General features: G+C 52.4%; 1 protein-coding gene across 17 annotated transcripts in view; it reads left to right on the top strand.

Annotated features, from left to right (window-relative positions):
• Positions 1–18,406, top strand: part of NDEL1 (nudE neurodevelopment protein 1 like 1) — an 80,863-nt gene that overhangs the window by 35,424 nt on the left and 27,033 nt on the right. For 7 of the 17 annotated variants that reach the window (XM_049636960.1, XM_049636962.1, XM_049636964.1 and 4 more), the window contains 2 exons: positions 3,161–3,312; positions 9,750–13,458. In XM_049636960.1, the coding sequence (XP_049492917.1) occupies positions 3,161–3,312; positions 9,750–9,843 (246 nt within the window). In that variant the 3' untranslated portion in view covers positions 9,844–13,458. Of the gene's footprint in view, positions 1–3,160; positions 4,254–6,357; positions 6,393–9,749; positions 13,459–18,406 lie in introns of those variants that run through there. The other 10 variants (XR_007459210.1, XM_049636968.1, XM_049636969.1 and 7 more) reach the window with 6 other exon arrangements.

Raw genomic sequence — 18,406 nt, 5'->3', positions numbered from 1 at the left:
CAGCTGTCTCTGCAGGACTCAGCACTGGCTCATGACGGGCCTTCCTCGTCTTAGTCACGTCTGTCTTACTGCTCCTTGGCCACTTGAGCTTCTGTGCTGTCTCCTTGGCTCTAACCCGGTATTCCAGAACAGTTGGGCTTTTGAAATATTAAACTCGTTTTACTGCTTATTCAGTTTTTTCCTTCTAGAATACCTACTCTCTGACCTTACAGTGGTGGGAGCCTCTTGGCCTTTTAGCCATCTCTTGCTTTCATTTCTTGTGCTCATCCGTGATCCCACAGATGGCTTACTCTCACTGCTGACTCGTCATCTTTTTGGCCATGGACGAGACCTGCCGTCTGGATCAGTCAAGCAGTTGGACCTCTCCTTCCCTGAACCTGGATCTCAGGAAGCAGTTACGTAGCTGTGTGGATTTATGCCACTGTGAAGTTAGCGTCTCCTGCTTTGGTTCCCTTTCCTGTTTCCCTCGGCGACTTCTATCTCCCTTCTCAGTGATCTGCCCCTGAAACTGCCTGCTATCCACTGCCCCTTCACATACTTTTTTGTGAGAGATATTTTCTGAAAAAAGCAGAAATTGCATTATGCGTCACATAATGAAGAAATGGGAGGCCACGGTACAGGGTCCCGTGTCTGCTTTTTCTGGCCGATACAGTGATTTTCTGACCATCAGAGTAATTCTAAATCTGCATTTTAGCCTAGTATAAAAAACAATAAAAATTATTTCATACAGTACATAATGTTTTCTCCTAACCATTTTTAAAATCCCATTTGTTACAAGAATTATGGTATTTAGCTCCATAACTCAAATAATGTGCTTATTTTTTGGTGTCTTGACTTCTCAGCTTTAAGCAAAAAGATGAAGTTAACTCACATCCCCCCAGTTTTTTATTTTTTGGTCTCTTGGTTATTTTTATAACTTTAAATGACATGCTTAAACCTCTGTTTCTCAATTTATTACACTCTCAGCTCCTTGTTGTGTTTGTGAGTTCTCTGTCCCATCTTGCACTCTCCACTGGTTGGTTGTAAAAACTGAAAACTTGTAGCGTCTACAGTGTTCTGCCCCCCCCCCCCCCCCCCCCCCCCCCCGCCCTCTACCCTCCATCGTAGAGCAGGAGCTGGGCTCTTGACTCAACCGTGTGTCAAGCATTTGTTTTTTTATGGTTTACTCAAAATATGCCCAGTTTTTTCCTATTTGTATCCTTTTTCCTTTTCCTGGCGCTCTCAATTACCTTTTTCCTTTTCCTGGTGCTCTCAATTACCACCTTCTTCTGGTGGGTGGAAGAAGCCAGGCCTTTCTTTGCCAGGTCTCGTGTCTCGCAGCTTCTCACGGTCCCTTCCCGCCTGCGCTTGGATAGGCTCGTGGCTTCTCTGCTGCGGTTCTCTGCCCTTCGCCCCTGGGTTGGCTCTGCGTGTTCCTGGACTTCCTGTCCGCAACTTTCTTTGTTCCTTGTTTGCTTTGCTTATTACGTTAAGTGATTTATTCAGAAATGGTGCCCGAATGGTGACCTTGGGAGTCCCTGTGTGGTTTATCCATGGAGTTGACAGCCTCCCTCCCAGACGTCACCAGAGCTTTTGGTCTGCGGTTATTTGCCAGCCCTGCGTGCTCTTAGGGATGTTTCATTTTCCACTTCTTTGTCCTCCTTTGTCCGCTGACTTGAACTGGAAGCTCCATCCCCACTCCTGCATCCTCTTCCACTGAGAAATCAAGGCCATCTGATTTCAACTTCTTCGTTTCCCCTCTTACCTTCTTTTGTTACTCTCCTCTCATCGCCTGTGTTTGTAGCCATTCTCCCTTTTTATCTCCATGGTCAAAGTATCATGTTCTGCCCATGGCTGATTTTGTCCCTCTGTGCCTTGGATCCCAGGTCTTCCAGCCCTCTTGTCGGTGTCTCCTATATTTTTAGCGTTTTACTGTGTTGTAATATTTGTATGTCATCTTTACGGGTTACACGTTATGTGTCATGTACATACTTTGTATGTGATGTTTGTGTATTACGAATCCTACAGTGTTTAATCCAAGTAAAAGCATCCGTTCTTTCCTTTTACCCTATATCTCTCTTTAACGGTCACCCTCTTTCTCCCTTCCCTTCACAGCAAGGCTTTTTGAAAGTGTGTCTTCATTTATTGTTAGCATTTTTTACCGCGTTCATGCTCCCCAGACAGCCCAGTCTGGGCTCTGTCCCCTGCTCATTGATGATCTCAGCACCGCCAAACCCAGTGGATGCTCTTTGTTCTGCCCTACTTCTTCTTGAAACATTCAACACTGACTTTTTTTTAAATGCCTTTTTTTTTTTTTTTTTTTTTTAAGTTTTATTTTAGAGAGCGAGAGTGCGAGCAGGTGAGAAGGAGAGAGAATGAATCTCAAGCAGGCTCCGTGCTCTGCGGGAGCTTGACATGGGGCTCGGTCTCACTAGTGGGATCATGACCTGAGCCGAAATTAAGAGTGAGCTCAACCGGACACCCAGGCACTTCCCCCCTTTTTTTTTTCTTTGAGAGAGAGCGAGCATGTGCACGTGATGCCTTCTTTGCTTCTCTGATCCTGTGTCAGGTCTGCTTCCTGCCTTCCTGCTCGTTCTCTTTGTCGTCTTGGTGGGTCTTCATATGCGTGCCCTTTCAGTGTTGATTTTACTCAGAGTTCTGTCGTGGAATTCCTGATCTCATTCACAGCCATGACCTTGTCTACTCCCTGGCGTGAATATCTTCTCAATCTTCATTTCTAGACCCCTCTTTTCCCGACTGCAGGTCTGTACTACTGATCCCTCAGACACAGGTCGTGCTGTAGGACGGTGTTCACTCAGCAAGTATTTGAATGAATGAGTGTCTTGCATGTAGGAAATGAATGGCTCTCTAATAGTCCACAACTCAGAAAAGAACCTGGCATCTGTCTCTGTCTACTTGTGCCACATTTTTCTTAGTGAAGGTCAGGATTATAGCTGTAATCCTTGGTAACACTGAGGGGAATAACTTGTTCTGAGCTCATGATGTTGGAGTCAGCATAAATATCCCCTCTTTCTATTAGTGAGGTGATTGTGGCTTAAATGGCTACCATTATCCACTGAGAAAGTACAATTTTAGTCTTGAAATAGAAGTGTCTTAAAATGCAGATTTTTATGTACAGCTACTGTTTTGACAACCAGATCATTCCTCCTTCTTTCCGTAGGCTTTAGAATCCAAATTAGCGGCTTGCAGGAATTTTGCAAAGGACCAGGCATCACGAAAATCCTATCTTTCAGGGAATGTTAACTGTGGGCTGATGAACAGCGACAGCACAAAGTTCCCTCGATCAGGACACACGTCTTTCTTTGACAAAGGGTAAGTCTTGGACCTTTTAAGTGATAGTTTGGAGCAGTGACATAGCACGTTATTAAGCGAGCTTATTGAACTTCGGAAAGGTAAACTCTGTCCGGTAAGCCTACCTGAGATGGTGTCACCCAGATCTCAGGGGACCCGAAATCTGTTGTCTTCAGGTCCCCATGGAGTCTGTTGCCCTGGGAGCTCTGAGGCTTCCGTCTCGGGAGGCAGACTCTTGCCAGGCAGCAGTGTTAGGCTCTGGGTATTCAGGATGGCCGTGGTACTGTCCTTGTGGTCAGGGTGCTGGGAGACGTTCTCGGCCAGTTTGTGGTAAGGGTGGACGAGGGCACTGTGGTCGTGACCGTGCGGACTCTGCGTTTTAGAAAAATATGAACCCTCTGGATCAAATACAGTTCAGGAGGCACCGGTGCAGTATGATGAGAAGGTGGTTTTGGGGCGTTGAGAGTTAAAAAAAAAAAAACAAACTGGCGTAAGTTGGAAGCAGTGGCACGCCCTCAGTGCAGCAGGTTCCAGCTGGTACAGGTGCATAAAGAGTAAACATCCTTACGCCTATTCCTAGGCACATAGGGTCCTGTTTTTCTGCGTCTGCCGCATGCTTTTGAGAGTCTGTGGGGCTGTACCTTAAATATTGCTCTGCTGCCCCCTACACGACTTAGGCTTTTGAGATCTTTCCATGTCAGCACATATTGTCGTACCTCGAGTGAAAGAGACCGACGCTGCACGGTTATCCTTTGGATGTGCCTTGATTTGGCTACAACCGGTTAGGACCGTGGTCTGGGTAGCCTGACCGCGTCACCTCACGTAGCTGTTCCCGGAACAGCGGCTGAGGCACCGTGAGCCCTTGCTTGTTTTTTGAGTCGTAGAGGCTGTTCTTGTTCTATGAAAGCGATACAGATGCAAGTCTAGAGATTTTCAGCTTTTTTTTTTTTTTTTTTTTTTTTAAGAGAGACAGAACAAGAACTGGGGGAGGGACAGAGAGAGAGAGTGAGTGAGAGGGAGAATCCCAAGCAGGCTCCATGTTCAGCACAGGGCCCAACGCTGGACTTGATCCCATGACCTTGGGATCATGACCCGAGCTGAAATCAAGAGTCAGACGCTCAACTAATTGAGCCGCCCAGGCGCCTCTAGAAACTTCAGTTTCTTAAAGGAGCTCTCCTCACTATGGCGCATTTAGGGAGGACTGGATGTGGCACACAGTCCGCTCTGAACAGCGCCTTTTGTCCACCCTTGCGGAGTGTTCTGGGTTCTCTCTCTCCCTTATGGGAGTTCTTCCTTCAAGTATACACATTTCAGTAAGGAGCACATTCTAGAACAGCAGTATATGAATCAGAGCTCCATTCTGACCGTTGGGATTCCTCAGGGAGCGTAAGTATAAAATGAATTTTCCTCAGGTTTAGGGGTTTCAGGCAATCTTGAGGAGTGCCTGTTTTCATACTGTAATGGCAAGCGGAAAAAATAGATACTTTACATGAAAGTTGCCATTCACAGGGGGAGTTTAGGGGTAGTTTTCCTGAGCGATGAAAACAGTACCTAATTTTTTTTTCCAACTTGTGATTTTTGCAACTTCTAATTAACCTGCAATAGAGTAGTTATTAGTCTTTATCTGGCATCATACTTCTTGCCTCGGATGCCCTGTGATGTGAGAACAGGCGTGAACCAGAAATGGACTGGTTGGAGGGATGCCTTTGTATGTAGAGGGTCCTTAGAACAGTCACGACGAGGGAGGGGTAACATGGTCAGTTCAGGGTCACTGCTCCTGGCTTTTTCCTGAGCGCTGATGCAGAGCCCCGGGGCAGGGATGCCCAGAGATGGACCCAGTCTAAGGTAGTTGTGGAGGATTCGGAGTAACCTGGAACCAGGCGTGGGCTTTGGGCACTGTCGCGGAGCCCCTGTCCCCTGAGGAACATCCTGGATGCACGTGTAGGCTTTATTTTCGGAACCGAACCTGGAGGCGTGCCTCCCGAAAGAAACAGTTACAGATGATATTTAGTTTTGGCTTAAATAGTACACATTTTAATAGAACAATTTATGGTAAGAATTAAATGTGCTTATTGTGGGCCTGCCTTTTCCCAAGTGCTTAGTTTATGTGGATTGTACATACACACCCCGATATTAACCTCTTTCTGGAATTAGGTTTGTCTAGTTGCCATATCCCCGAGGCTCACTCTGGTGCTTTTGCTGTGTTTGTCCTTCCTTGCCCCTTTGCTTGGATTCTGGCTTCCTTCTGGCCTGCCTGGCTCTAAACTCTGCCTTTCTTCCTGCTGCTGCAGTGACTAGATAAAATCTAACGATGCAGAAGGAAGCGGGGGGAATAGCCCACCTCCCAGTTCCACTTTTCAGTCTGGCGGGTTAAAAGAAAAAACACCATTTCTTACAGAAGCGTAGAAGTGTGTAGTTGGACTTTTAGCAGCAGGAAAAACTTCATTTTAAAAAGCCTTTGGCTCTGGAACCTGCCTGTCCTGCGTCCCGCTCCGGAGGAGTGTGCCTGTGGCTCTGTCACTGAGCTTACCAGTGCCCCACGGTGAGGGAGGGGCTTCAGTAGAGGAGGTGCGAGCGCGTGTGCCCGCCCCGCCCCTCCCCTTCCCTCAGAATCCTGAGATGCAGTGAGGCCTGACCACATGGAACCACACGATACCGCCCTCTCCCCAGATAGTAGTGCATGTGATTTGAAAATATCCTGTAAGTTCTGGCGATCTGAGGGCTTCCCAGAAACAGGGTTTTATCTAGTCTGGTCGCTTCTGCCGGTTTCTAGACTGTGGCTCTCTGGACCTCCTTCCCCGGCATGGCTCCGAGTCCTCAGCCACTGGTGGCCCTCTGTGTCGAAACCTCACGTGTAGCACAGCCACCGGACTTCTCTCGAAAACGTTGTGTTTTCTTCATCCGCTTTCGCTTCGTCTCTGTGGTAGCATGTACCCTGGTCTGTAAGCCGGCTCGTGTCGTTTGGGGTGTGTGTAGGTGGGTGTAGACTAGACCACTTTGAGGACACGCTGTGAAGATCGTACTTGTATTACTGTGTAATGTTTTTTCCTTTTTTTTTTTTATTAGGCAAGAAAAAGTCATATTTCCCACGTTGTTCATGGGTAACTGAATTTGTTTGCTGTGCTCTTTTCCTTCTTTCGCAGTCATGGTATATGGTGGAAGACGCATTAACAGAGTGGTGTTACTAACTGCATGGGGCTGACTCTGCTTTAACCAACTTACAGCCCGCGAGTGGCCTGTCAGGTTCCCGTTGGGCCGACTGTCCCCCTTCGTACTGGCTCGGCCGCGCAGGACAAGACAGTTGGTGGTGGCGGTCCTGGGGCCCTTGTGGCCAGCAGGCCTGTGACCCCTGTGACGTAGGGTCAGGGGCTGCGGTGATGACGCTGGAAGTCTGGGCGAGGGGGTGGAGTGTCCCTGTCAGGCCCGGGGATCACATCTGATTCGACTTGATGGGACTAGGGTTCTTCCTGCTACCTGGAGCCCTCTGTTTTCTCAAGGCAGGCGCCAGTGCTGGTGGGGGCTCTCTCCTCCACACTCACTCGTGTATCTCCAAGTATGCCGGAATGTTCTAGACGGACTTGTGTGTGTACGATCTGTCCTGTCAGGAATGCACCTTTCAGTTCGCAGAGCTGCTGGGGCTTGTGTGAGCATCCGTTCATCCGGGAGCCTGCACTCACGCAGCACCTCCGGCCTTCTCTCGTCCTGTCCTTGCTGCTCGGAAGGGTTCCGTCTCCGTGCTTTGTCTCTGTCACGAGAGATTTCTTGCCCTCCCGACTAGCTCTGTCTGCCTTCTCACTTCTTCTGTTGCTATTTTACAGCTGACCTTGGTATCTGCCCTTAGCTAGATTCTCCGTTTTTCAGACTCTCAAACCAGACTATGGTGGTAAGACCATGACATTTCATAGCTTCTGGAACCTTTTTGGTGTAGGTGATTCCCAGATCTGGTTCTCCATCCCTGCCCATTCCCTCTCCACTGGGACATGTCCCTTTGGCTCTTTTGCTGCTCCTGAAACCAGATGTGAGGGGCAGGGGGTGTTGCTTCTCTTGGAGCCTTTTCCCCACTGCACAGCTTTCTGTTCCCCAGAGGACCTCGGCAGACAGCCTCCTCCTTCTGCTCCTCCTCCCTTCCTCCTCCCCCTTCCTTTTTCCCTTCCTTTGGTTTGTTTCTCTTTCTCTCTCTCTCTCCCCCTTCGTTCCTTCCCTCCCTTCCTTCCTCTTTCTTCTTCTCTTCCCCCTCGCCCCCCCACCCACCCCCACCCGGCCTTTTACTTCCCACACCTTGACTCAGGTGCCCAGAGAGGCCCTGGCAGATTGTTACTCTCTCTGTGCATCATCCTGCCTTCAGATCAAGAATTCGCATTTCTGCCCACACAGAGGAATCGCCCACCTACTTGTTTTCCTCTTATATTCCGGATTGCACTGCTGCTTTCCCCGTTAGAGCTGGGCGGCATCGGGAGCACCGGAGTTGTTGCCGAGGGCTGTCAGGTGCCCTCTGACCAGGCGCAGACAGGGAAGAGATAATGTGGCCTGCGCCCCCGTTGACAAGCTCACGGGGTGAGCCTCGGCTGGGCTTGGGCTTGCTTTGGTCTCTTTAGTAATAGAACGATAGGGATGAACTTGGCGTTCTTTAAGGTCTATCTAGCTTGAAAATGCAGGAACCCCAGCCCTAAACCTGCATGTGGGGCCATTCTCCCGGGGTTTTTGCACGTCCCTGGGGGAACAGGTGCCGGCCGCTGCTTGGTGCCCAGCGGGGCCTGTGCCATGCTCTGGGACCGGAGTCTGGTGGTCACATGTTTAAAGCGGAGGCCCGCCTCGTTGTTGCTGAGCGTCTAGGAGTAGGAAGTGGGTCCTGGGGCCCTGGGACTGGCTGGTTGAATGACAGCCGGGGCTTGTCCCGTGGAGGCTGCAGTGGCAGGCGGGGTGCGGCCCTGCCCTGAGGAGAGTCACAGGCAGAATGGAGAGGGTGATCTGAAGTTTTCACAGGTGATGAAGCCTGGATGTCCGCCCTCCCCGAGCCCAGAAAGGAAAGGGGAGCTCCTGGGTGTGCTCGCTGGGGGAGGGAGTTGGGGGGGGTCACGCCTCCCAGAGCCCCTCCTCTTGCTCTTGGTCTGAGTGTACCCGGCTTGATTCCAAAGGCAGCATCTCTGCTCTGAGCTTGGTTACTTCAGAGTTCAGATGTTAACGCTTTCTTCAGAGTGGTCAGGGTCATTTGTCGTCTCTGTGCATGCCCGTTTCTCCGAGTTGCTTCTTCAGTGTGTGAAATGATGAACCTGTAGGGTGTGTGTGTCTGTTCTCGTTCCTTTGAAGAGAACCTCTCTCCTTGAGCCCGTGTTCAACTCCCCGGACCCCTGTGATGAGCAGGTGGTGGCGGGGGGACAGCGATGGCACGCGCGGCACGGTGCGGGCCCCGCGCTTGGCTGCGCCTCTCAGGTCGCGAGTGGGGTGGATTCCCCGGGAGCGTGTTCAGTATGGAAGGGCTGCGTGGCTTCCTGAGAGAGGTCCCAGCCCTGTGCTCCTTCGCCGGCTGCTTCCTGTGGCTGTGGGGGCCGCTGGGCGGGGCTGGGGCACTCTGCGCCTTCTGGGCCTGGGTGCCGGGTGCTGGCTGCAGGCGCTGGGGGCTGGGCTGGGCTGGGCTGGGCTGGGCACGGCACTCAGGCCTCTGCAGAGAAGCCTCCCCTGTCTGGCTCTGCTTGGGAAACAGTTTAACAGTTACTTCTTCCTCCGTCTCGTGAAGATATTCACGTGTAGTGTAGGAGATTGGGAAAACAAAGAAAAAGTTTAAAGTATTAAAATTTACCCGCTACCCAGATGGAGGAAAAGTAACTCGTTAAATTTTCTTTCCGTAACATATATGATTTTATATACATATATGTGTAGCGTCCCCCTCCCCGCACATTCTAGCACATTCTAGATGTAGCTGCCTAGAAGTAACATCCATTTATATAAGAGGTTGCAGTTTAGAATCTAGCACCTAACTACTTTTTTCCTTCACGTCGTTGAACACATACAGGTCGGTAACTGCTCATTCTACCTAGTGTTAATTACGTTCTGAGTACTTCCCCGTGCTATTAAAGAAGCCTGTGGCATGTGTTTTTAATGGCCGTATAGAATTCATTGTTGAGTTGCACCATCATTTATTTAACGACTTCCCCGTTGGCAGACACTCAGCCCAGCTCCGCACGGGAGAGGTCAGGGCTGTGGCTGGCAGGACGGAGTTGCCGAGCGGGGAGCATGTAATCTCGCTCCGGCACCGCCGAGTTCTCGAGGCTCTGACCGGCTGGCGCCTTCCCGGCAGCCTCTCTCCCCGGGCCCCACGATCCTGCTGTGGGCCGGAAGGGGAGCGCCCGTAGAGGGCACGTGCATTTCTTGTCGGGTGTCGAGTGATTTTAAATGACAGTGTCTCTCTCTCCCCCCTCCCCTCCCTTCCCTTCCCCTCTGTGCTCTGGTCACCCCCACAGGGCAGTAAACGGCTTTGACCCAGCGCCTCCTCCTCCTGGTCTGGGCTCCTCGCGCCCGTCGTCAGCACCGGGTATGCTGCCTCTCAGTGTGTGAGTGCCCGGCCTCCGGGTGGGGGCGCCTGCCCTCCTCCAACAGCCCAGGACACCCACGCCTCGTCCCTCGGTGCCTGGGCCCGGCCTGGGCCCCTGCGTCTGCCTCCCCACGGCTGGCAGAGGGCAGGCTGCATGCGGCGGCGGCTGCTGGGCCCTGCCTGGCCCCAGGACTCTGCGCGATATCAATACTGGCTATTTCCTCTTCTCGCCGTGGTGCCGTTGGTCTCACATGATTGCACTTTTGTGGGTCACAAGGTGGCACGTCCGTGTACTCCTTGGTCACTGGATGCAGAAGTACCCATCATCATCACGCCTGCCCCATAGCTCCCACCCAGCTGTACGGATAGGGTTTAGTTGTGTTTAAGACATTGCCGACCTTCTAGAAGGTCTCCCCCAGATCAGGTCAACACGTGCCCCCGCCCCTCCCCCCCAGCTCCCGCCGGCTCCCGCCCACGCTTCTTCAGCGCTCATGATCGCGTGTTCGCCAGCTCCACTCCCCACCGTGTGACCTGCTGCTGGTCGGGGGTCGGGAAGGTCACTGAATTAGGGAACATTTTCTGCACCTTCTGATTTTACTTTAGCGGTTATCATTCCATAGACTTGCCTCCCAGAGCAGCGAAATGCCCGTCTGGACCCCAGCTAGCGGGAGCCTCTGGGGCCGGGGCACCGTCTGCTCCTCATCCGTGTGCCTCAGACTCGGGGTGAGGGGCGGGGGCAGCAGCCTCCTTGCCGGCTCTCTGGTCCTTCAGTTAAGCGACATCTTTCAGGGCGTTTTGTTTTGTCCTCTGAGGGCCTGTCCACTTGTGTTAGGAAGCGTCGAGCGGCCCCATCCAGGGGGCTTCTGGTGGGCAGACTGGCCGTAGGTGGTTGCTCCCGATCATCTTGATTACTCTCATGCTGCATTTACTGTTTACATTTGTTTTATTGTACATAGGTTTGTAAACATTATCGCCTAAGATATTTGTATATAACTTGGGCTTTGTAGCTTTTATTTATTCAGAACTCACACGGCATGTTAATGACTTACGATGGTGTCCTACTCTGGGCAGCGGCATAGGATCATCATGTGGTTAAAAGAAAATACTTCCCCTCAAAAAAATCTTTTAATGTGGAAACAATAAATTTCACAGAAAAAACCAAAACGAAACGGATTGAGGTTGCTTTATTGGGTTTCTGCCAGCCTGGGAGAGAAGACCAGAGTTGCAAAGCCCGGTTCAGAAATGTCCCTTGGGTTCTGACTCGAGGTGTGCAGACAGATGGCAGCTGTGTGTGTGTGGGGGGGGGGGGGGGGCGGTGCAAAGAAGAGCTGGGCGGTCTCCCGAGGAGGTGTCTGATGCAGGTGTTCTCATGCTGGTTCTTGGTGCCGGTCTCTGCTCGTAGCTGTGATTTCCAGGAGTTTCCAGGAAGGCCTGGGGCTGCACGTGGTGGTCTGGGAAGAGGGAGGAGGGAGGGACAGGGTGGTGGATCCAGGAGCCGGCCCTCTGGATGTGTTGCTTTTAGGACATGTGTCCGTGTTCTGGGGCTGGATGTCACTTGGCTCTGGGCTTCTGTCCTCATCCCGCAGGTTGATGTTGGCAAGTGAGGGAAGATGCCGGGTGTTTGGGAGCAAAGACGCAAAGTGACTGGATTTGAGGGACGGGGAGACTGGGGCGGCTGTACGAATGGGTCCGGTTCTGAACCCTAACGCTTGTAATGATGAGTGAAAATAAACCAGATGGTCTGTAGTCTTAAAACTGTAAGTGAATGAAAAGCGAATCCAATTTGTAAGCAAGTAAGAAACACGAATGAGTCCGATACCTTTGTAAAAATTTCTTCTGTTAGTACGGGGCAGAAATACCCTGTTAGTCGGTTCGGAGATTGTGTTGTAAGCGGACTCACCGAGAGACCCTCGGGGTGCTGGGTGTGCCGGGCCTGGGTGCGCTGGCCGAGCAGTTGCGGAGAGAACTCGTCTCTGCTCCCAGCTTCTTTCCCAACCATCTGTGCAAGGATTGGATCCGATCAGAGGTTGAAGGACCTAGCAGGTCTCTGTGTTCATGCAGGAGCCTCAGATGGAAAACAGAAGTAGAACTAATGCAGTTAAGGCACGGATGAGTCCCTGAGCCCTGAATCCTGGCCCCTGGCTCCCAGATGATTTCCCTTCCAGCTAGACGCCCCTGGGATCATCCCCTGCAGACTGTTGGTCAGTGATGACTGGGGGGTGGGGGGGCGCTGGCTGCAGGAACCCATGTGTCTGTCATTTACCACGTGTTGCCACCTCTGGGTCCAGGAGAGCACGGGCCAGGTCCGTGAAAGGGCCGTGTAAGCTGCAGGCTTCAGGAGGAGACCCTCCTGTATTTTTGGGTGTTTTTGTAGCTGCAGCGGCCCCTGGCACAGGAGCCCCTGAGGAAGCCGGCCGACTTCTTGGTCTTGTCCTCCGCCTTCCGTTTGGATCATTTGGCTGAAGAGGCTACTTTGTACTTGCCCAGATAGTACGTTATGTCACCAGGCATGAAAGTTACCACGGACTTTTTAAAAAATATTTATTCTTGAGAGAGTGTGTGAGCAGGGGAGGAGCAGAGGGAGAGGGAGACACAGAATCCGAAGCAGGCTCCAGGCTCTGAGCTGTCTGCACAGAGCCCGACGCGCGGCTCGAACCCACGTACCCATGCGATCGTGACCTGAGCTGAAGTCGGACTCTTAACCGACCGAGCCCCCCAGGCGCCCCGACCCCGGACTGTTTGCCCATCCAGCCGTCAGCCGCCCGTCTCAGTGTGCTCTCCCGCCAGGACTCCTGATGCCCTGCTTAGCCCGGCTCTCACGAACCCTCGAGGAGCGAGCCCTCCCTGCGCCGGTCCCCCCAGGTAGTGACACGCAGCTTCACCGCCCGCGCCCACCCCTTGCCCCCCAGACGCCTTCCCACAGGCGAGCAGGGGCCAGTGTTCTGCTTCCTTCCAGCCCAGGATAGCCAGAAACTGCACCCCATCAACTCAGTTAAGGGCAGAAGCCAGAGGTGTAATGCTGAGCTCAGGAGAGGACGGGAGAACGAGATACAGGTGGCCTGAGAGCAGGAAGAGCTGGCTCAGCCCAGCTTTCAGATGGGAAGCGGGCGCAGAGTTTCCGTTCCCGGCCTGAGCTCACACAGCAAGGTCACAGAAAAGCCGGGACTGGAAACCAGCTCGGGTCTTTTCTGCTGTATGCTCCACTTTTCCAGGCTTGGGGCCTCGCTGGCCGGCCTCGACTCTGTTTCATGTCTCAGGAGATGAGCCGGTTTTGGCTGCTTGGAAACGACGAGCCGTGGGGGCTCACACAAGCTTGGTCTCCCAGGCCCGTGCCGGTCAGGTACCGACTCTGCTGCTCCCAGCCGGCCCTTCCGAGGGCCAGCGTGGACACTGGCACCTCCGGGAAAGGGGAGGTGTCCGGGGGCGGAGAGCCGTCCTGCCTGGCTGCTGGCTGCTGGTGGGAACGAGGCCAGCCCGGGGATGGGTCCCAGCAGTGAGGTTAGAGGACGCTAAGATGAGCCTTTTCATCATTCCAGCTTCACTTCACCGACTGTGTTCCTGTCTATATTTGCCCCAAAGTTTGAAGCAAATTGAGAACATGAGCTGGACCTTAAAAACGGAGGCTTGTTGCTTGAGTCTTTCCTAAAAATGGGGGCCGGGTGAGGAGGCGTGTTTGTGAGTCACTTCCCTGTGACTTCACGCGTCTTACCTGAAAACTGGTCCCGTGGCAGTTAAAAACATGATACACGGGGGAGCGCGGTATCCCTTTTGTAAGGATTAACGTGGCGGACTTCCTTTATCAGCTAGCGCGCGTCAAGAGGCAAATTTGAAACGAGAACACAGCTTGCAGGTGCTGGGGCCGGGCGACCACGTGGGGTTGGCCATTCAGAGTCACGCTTGCCCCCACAGGTCTTCTGCTAGGGTTTCCTGTCCGCTCTGAAGCCTCCCCGAGGGAAACGAGGCACGCGGAACCCAGATCTGTCCGTCTGTGGGGTGTTTTCTGATACCCCCGTCACGATCTGTCACGATCCGTCGGTGGGAGGCGAGGGAGGAGGGCGCTCGGCTGGCAGGCCTGGGCAGTAGGTTCTCTGGCACGCGCTTGGATTCACGGTCAGGAGAGGGAGGTCTGAATGAGCTCAGAGCCCCGTTGCTCCCTGTAGGTAGTCGGTGGAGTTAAGAAACACGGTTTTTTTTGTCTCCAAAGATAGTGATTGCTTTAGCCAGGGAGGAAAAAAAATCAAGTTCCGTTGTCACCTAGGATTTAGGAGAATAGGTACTTTTGCATTACTGGTGTCACTAAGTTACTCTCTGTAGGTTTTTGATCAGTGTAGCAGTGGGATCTGCTAGGAAAACTCTTCTCTTTCTCCTTTTGGGAAAATCGCCCATAGCAGTAAGGACGAATAAAACAGTCTCAGCGGCATTAACGTGAATGTCTGATGGCCGGGGAGTGGTCAGGAGGACTCCGTAGCCGAACGGGATACCACGGAGCCGTTGAGATGTGGGCGTGCGGACGTGCTAACACACGGGGATGGGAGTAGCCACTGGGAAATGGACACGGATGAGCGTGTTGTCTGCAGCTTTATTTAAAAAAAAAAAAGAAAAGAAAAAGATGCAAATAGTTTGTTCTACAGTTTCCTGTGAAGTTGCCCAAATTCATTTTTCAAAATGGAAGCGACCAAACAGATTTTCTTTCCTGGGCCAAGTTGGCCCGGAGACCTCTGTGCTGAGAATTCGGGCCGGGAGCACAAAGCAGGGGCTCCCTGACCTCTGCCGGCCGACTGGCCGTCCCTGTTGGGCAAGTTAAAAATACACATACCCCTCAGGCTCCCCAGAATCTCCTAGAATCTCAAACCCAGCACCCGTAAGATACACCTTTATTTTGTGACCCATTAAGAAAACTGCGCCAAGGGAAATGCTCGTTTAGACTTTTTATATTTATTGAAAGAGCTCTTTCTGACCACGTTAGGCACGTTTCCATATCACGGTTCGTAAATAAAAAGTAAAACAGAAGAGGTGTTCTTGAAATTTTGCACTGTGGTTCCGGCGCTCTGAACTGTCACCGCCCAGAGTTCTGTTGTGTTTCCCCAAACAACGTCGTCCTCTGGGCCATATGGTGGGCGTTGGTGACGTTCAGCACTACTGAAGAGCTTTATTTTGCTCTTGGCTCCAGAAGTTTCTTCTAAGTTGCTGATACTTACTCTGCAAGGTCTGATGTCGGGCTTTCCCGACCTGACCAGGAGGAGCCTGGCGATGACAAGGTCACAGTTGCCCCTTGTTGATGGCGATCGTGGGAGATGATGCCCATATGTGAGAACATGGGCATCTCAGAATCTGTGCAGCACAGCACTTCGAGGGAGGGCTCTGTCAGAGCCAGTGTTTCACGGTCTTGATTGTGTCACGTGACATCATTAAATAAGGTTTCATGACATCCGGGCAGCAGGGAGGGAGCCATTAGGCTACTCAAAAAATAAACAGACCTCGCTGACTTAGATGCGAATTTCTGGTTCCGCATCCTTGTTAGAGAGTTTCGCGTTTGATTTCTGGCAAGAATTGCATGAGACCCTTCACGCGATTTGCTAGATTCCCCAATGGCAGCCGGGCGTGCAGGGTCCTCGGCTGGTCCTCGGCTTCGGATTCTGTGTCTCCCTCTCTCTCTCTCTGCCCCTCCCCTGCTCATGCTCTGTCTTCCTCTGTCTCAAAAATAAAATAAAAACATTAAAAAAAGAAAGTATACTCTCAAGCCAGCCGGGCTAGGGACAGGTCTGTTATCCCCACTAAAGCAAATTAAAATAATCTCTGGGCCATCTGCATTAAAAAAGGAAGCGCCTGCCGTGTTCTGCATGACAGCTCGGAGGTAAAACCCCAGCAGAGCCCGACTGCGTCTCAACCTCATCTCGGCAAAGGACAGGGCTTCTCCCCGGTCCGGCCTGAAATCTTCCGCACGACGTGCCAGGCCCCTGCTGGGTGGCAGCTGGCTGGCTTGAGTCTCTGACCCGCTCGGAGCCCCGCTCCCGCACACCCTCTTCCTTGGGCTGCCTCTCCTTGGACTACAAAGCGGTGGCTTGTTAGGAGAGGTTCTTTCTGGCGAACGTCTTTGTGGAATCTGGAATGGGACCGGTCCACGCAGGTGACGTGTCTCCTGATTGTGCTGGCGCGGGACGGCCGAGCGGTGTGGGAGACACCGTTACCGCTGTCGACGTAACACCAGTTAAGCCGGCCACCAGGCAAGGGTTCCTGCTTTTTGCGAAAAGCTCCAAGTCCACAGACGCCTGGGTAGGATGTTGAACGTGAGGGTGAGGACACGCGTGAAACATGTACTGCACTCCTCCTCTTGTGTGGTAGTGACACAGGACAGAGGGAGCGCTTTTGCCTTTTTTTTTTTTATTACATGCCCACCACAGCCAGGCAGCCTGGCCAACCAGAACCGGCCTGACCGGAGACTGTCACGGAATAGAAAAAAAAAAAAAAAATCCACATTCTCTAGGGGGTTGTGTGTTCCCTCGTGTTTCATTTCAGCCTCTCCTCATTGGCCCACACTAGGGAGGCTGCCCTTGGATCTCACCCCTGAATCCTCCCCAAAGCATTTTAAGAAAAAATTTTTTAACGTTTATTTTTGAGAGAGAGAGAGAGAGAAAGCGCGTGAGCAGGGGAGCGGCAGAGAGAGGGGAGGCACAGAATCCGAATCAGGCTCCAGGCTCTGAGCTGTCAGCACAGAGCCCACGCGGGGCTCAAACCTGCAAAGTGCAAGATCACGACCTAAGCTGAAGTTGGACGCTTAACCGACTTGAGCTACCCAGGCGCGCCCCCCCCCCCCCACTTTTTTGTTTTTTTATTTTTGAGAGCGTGAGCAGGATTTGGGGAGGGCAGAGCGAGCAGGAGATGCAGAATCTAAAGCGGGCTCCGAGCTGTCAACACAGAGCCCGAAGTGGGGCTTGAACCCACAAGCTGGGAGATCGTGACCCGAGCCGAAGTTGGACACTTCACCGAGCCCCCCGGGCGCCTCTACCCGAAGCATGTGCGGACGTCCCGCCCGAAGCCATGGTCTGAAACCGCTAGAAACGCGGAATCCGGTAACGAGCACTGGTTGGTGCCCGAAACCCTCCTGAAGGCTTCATCTCGCAGCCCTGAAGTGCCCCCTTTTCCACTAACCGTTGGGTCTCCAGCCCCAGCGGCCCTTCCCCCCCCCCACCGCACGTGTCCACTCGCCGGGGCCACTGTGTGAGCAGGACTCCTAGCCAAGCCTGCCCAGAGAGCTAGTCCGTCACCCCTCAGCTTCTGGGAGCACAGCGCCCTCGGAAACGGCGGCCTGGCCGGCCGCGTTTAGAGTCTGGAGTTCACAGCCTCCAGTCAGGGCCCGGGTGGGACGTTGAGAACAGAAGATGAAAACAGATTCCACGTTTACACGATTATTGTCGTTTATTGAGGTGTGTTTATTCTCAACGGGTGCTTTTTCCTCCAAGTAAACAGAGCAGGCGTAAATATCTATAATGAATAAATTTATTGTCTTACAAAAATCATTGTCTAGAAATATGGGAATACAAGAAAAAAGATTCTTTGCAGTCGGGTGTCTGGTGGTCAACAGCCAGTACAATTCGTAAAGGGGGGGGAAACCAAAGGTTCCAAACCCACATGACAAATTCTTCCTAACAGATGTTAAAGCTTTTAACCCAAAAGGTTGGTGTTTTCAAGCACGTTGCAGAGGATCAAGGATTTATAATTAACACTGATTCATTGTCACTGAATGTTTATAATACCACTTTGACTAGAGAGGTACATGATATGAAGCAAAGTCAGAACTTATACAGTAAGTTGTTACAGAGGCAAATAATGTATTTAACGTTGTCTTAGTACTGTAGTGTCTAAGGCACTTTCTGTAATGTCAGTTTGCTTAACTATCAACCAAAAACAGAATGCTAAATGTTCACTGTAACACTGTCCGGGGGGCAGGGAGGAGGAGAAATGAAAAAAGATTCGCGTCCACGGGCATGTCAACATTCAGGCAGATGGCATCGGTTCCCGAGGTTCGGTAAAACCTCCTCGACAAACTTGGAGTGAGTCTGGGACACAAAACTACTGTTTCCATTTTGGGCTCAAAGCAGCGGCTGAATTTGCAAAGGTCGGCATGCGAGCCTGGCTGGGGCGCGGGGGGGGGGGGGGGGGGGGGAGGGGGGGGCTTTGGGCCACCCTCTGCCCGGGGCTGCGCCTGCGCCTGGACCAGGACTAGCGAGCGCACGGGCAGGGCCTGCGGGGCTCAGGGTCCGCGTGGGACCGCCACCCGCGGCCGCACGGACCGGCCCTGGCCGGGGACCGATCACAGGGAGAGATGTGGCGACGTCGCCAACTCATGGTGACCCCGAACGGATGCCGCTTTCCCCCCCAACGCGACCCACCCTCCTGGTCTTTCCGAAGCCCCCTTCACAGTTTGCTCACTGAAATAGTGTCGATCGTTATTCGGAGGAAATACAAGGAGATACGAGTGCAGCTTACGTTCCACAATGTTCTAAGAGACTGGATGTGGCTGAGGAGTCAGGGGCCACATGAACACAGAACTAAGTTACCTGTCTGTCGACAGAGAGCATGCAGAGC

Source organism: Panthera uncia, chromosome E1, assembly GCF_023721935.1.
Source record: "Panthera uncia isolate 11264 chromosome E1, Puncia_PCG_1.0, whole genome shotgun sequence".
NCBI lineage: Eukaryota > Metazoa > Chordata > Mammalia > Carnivora > Felidae > Panthera > Panthera uncia.
The sequence above is the reverse complement of the archived record's forward strand: the minus strand, read 5'-3'. Positions and strand labels throughout refer to the sequence as shown.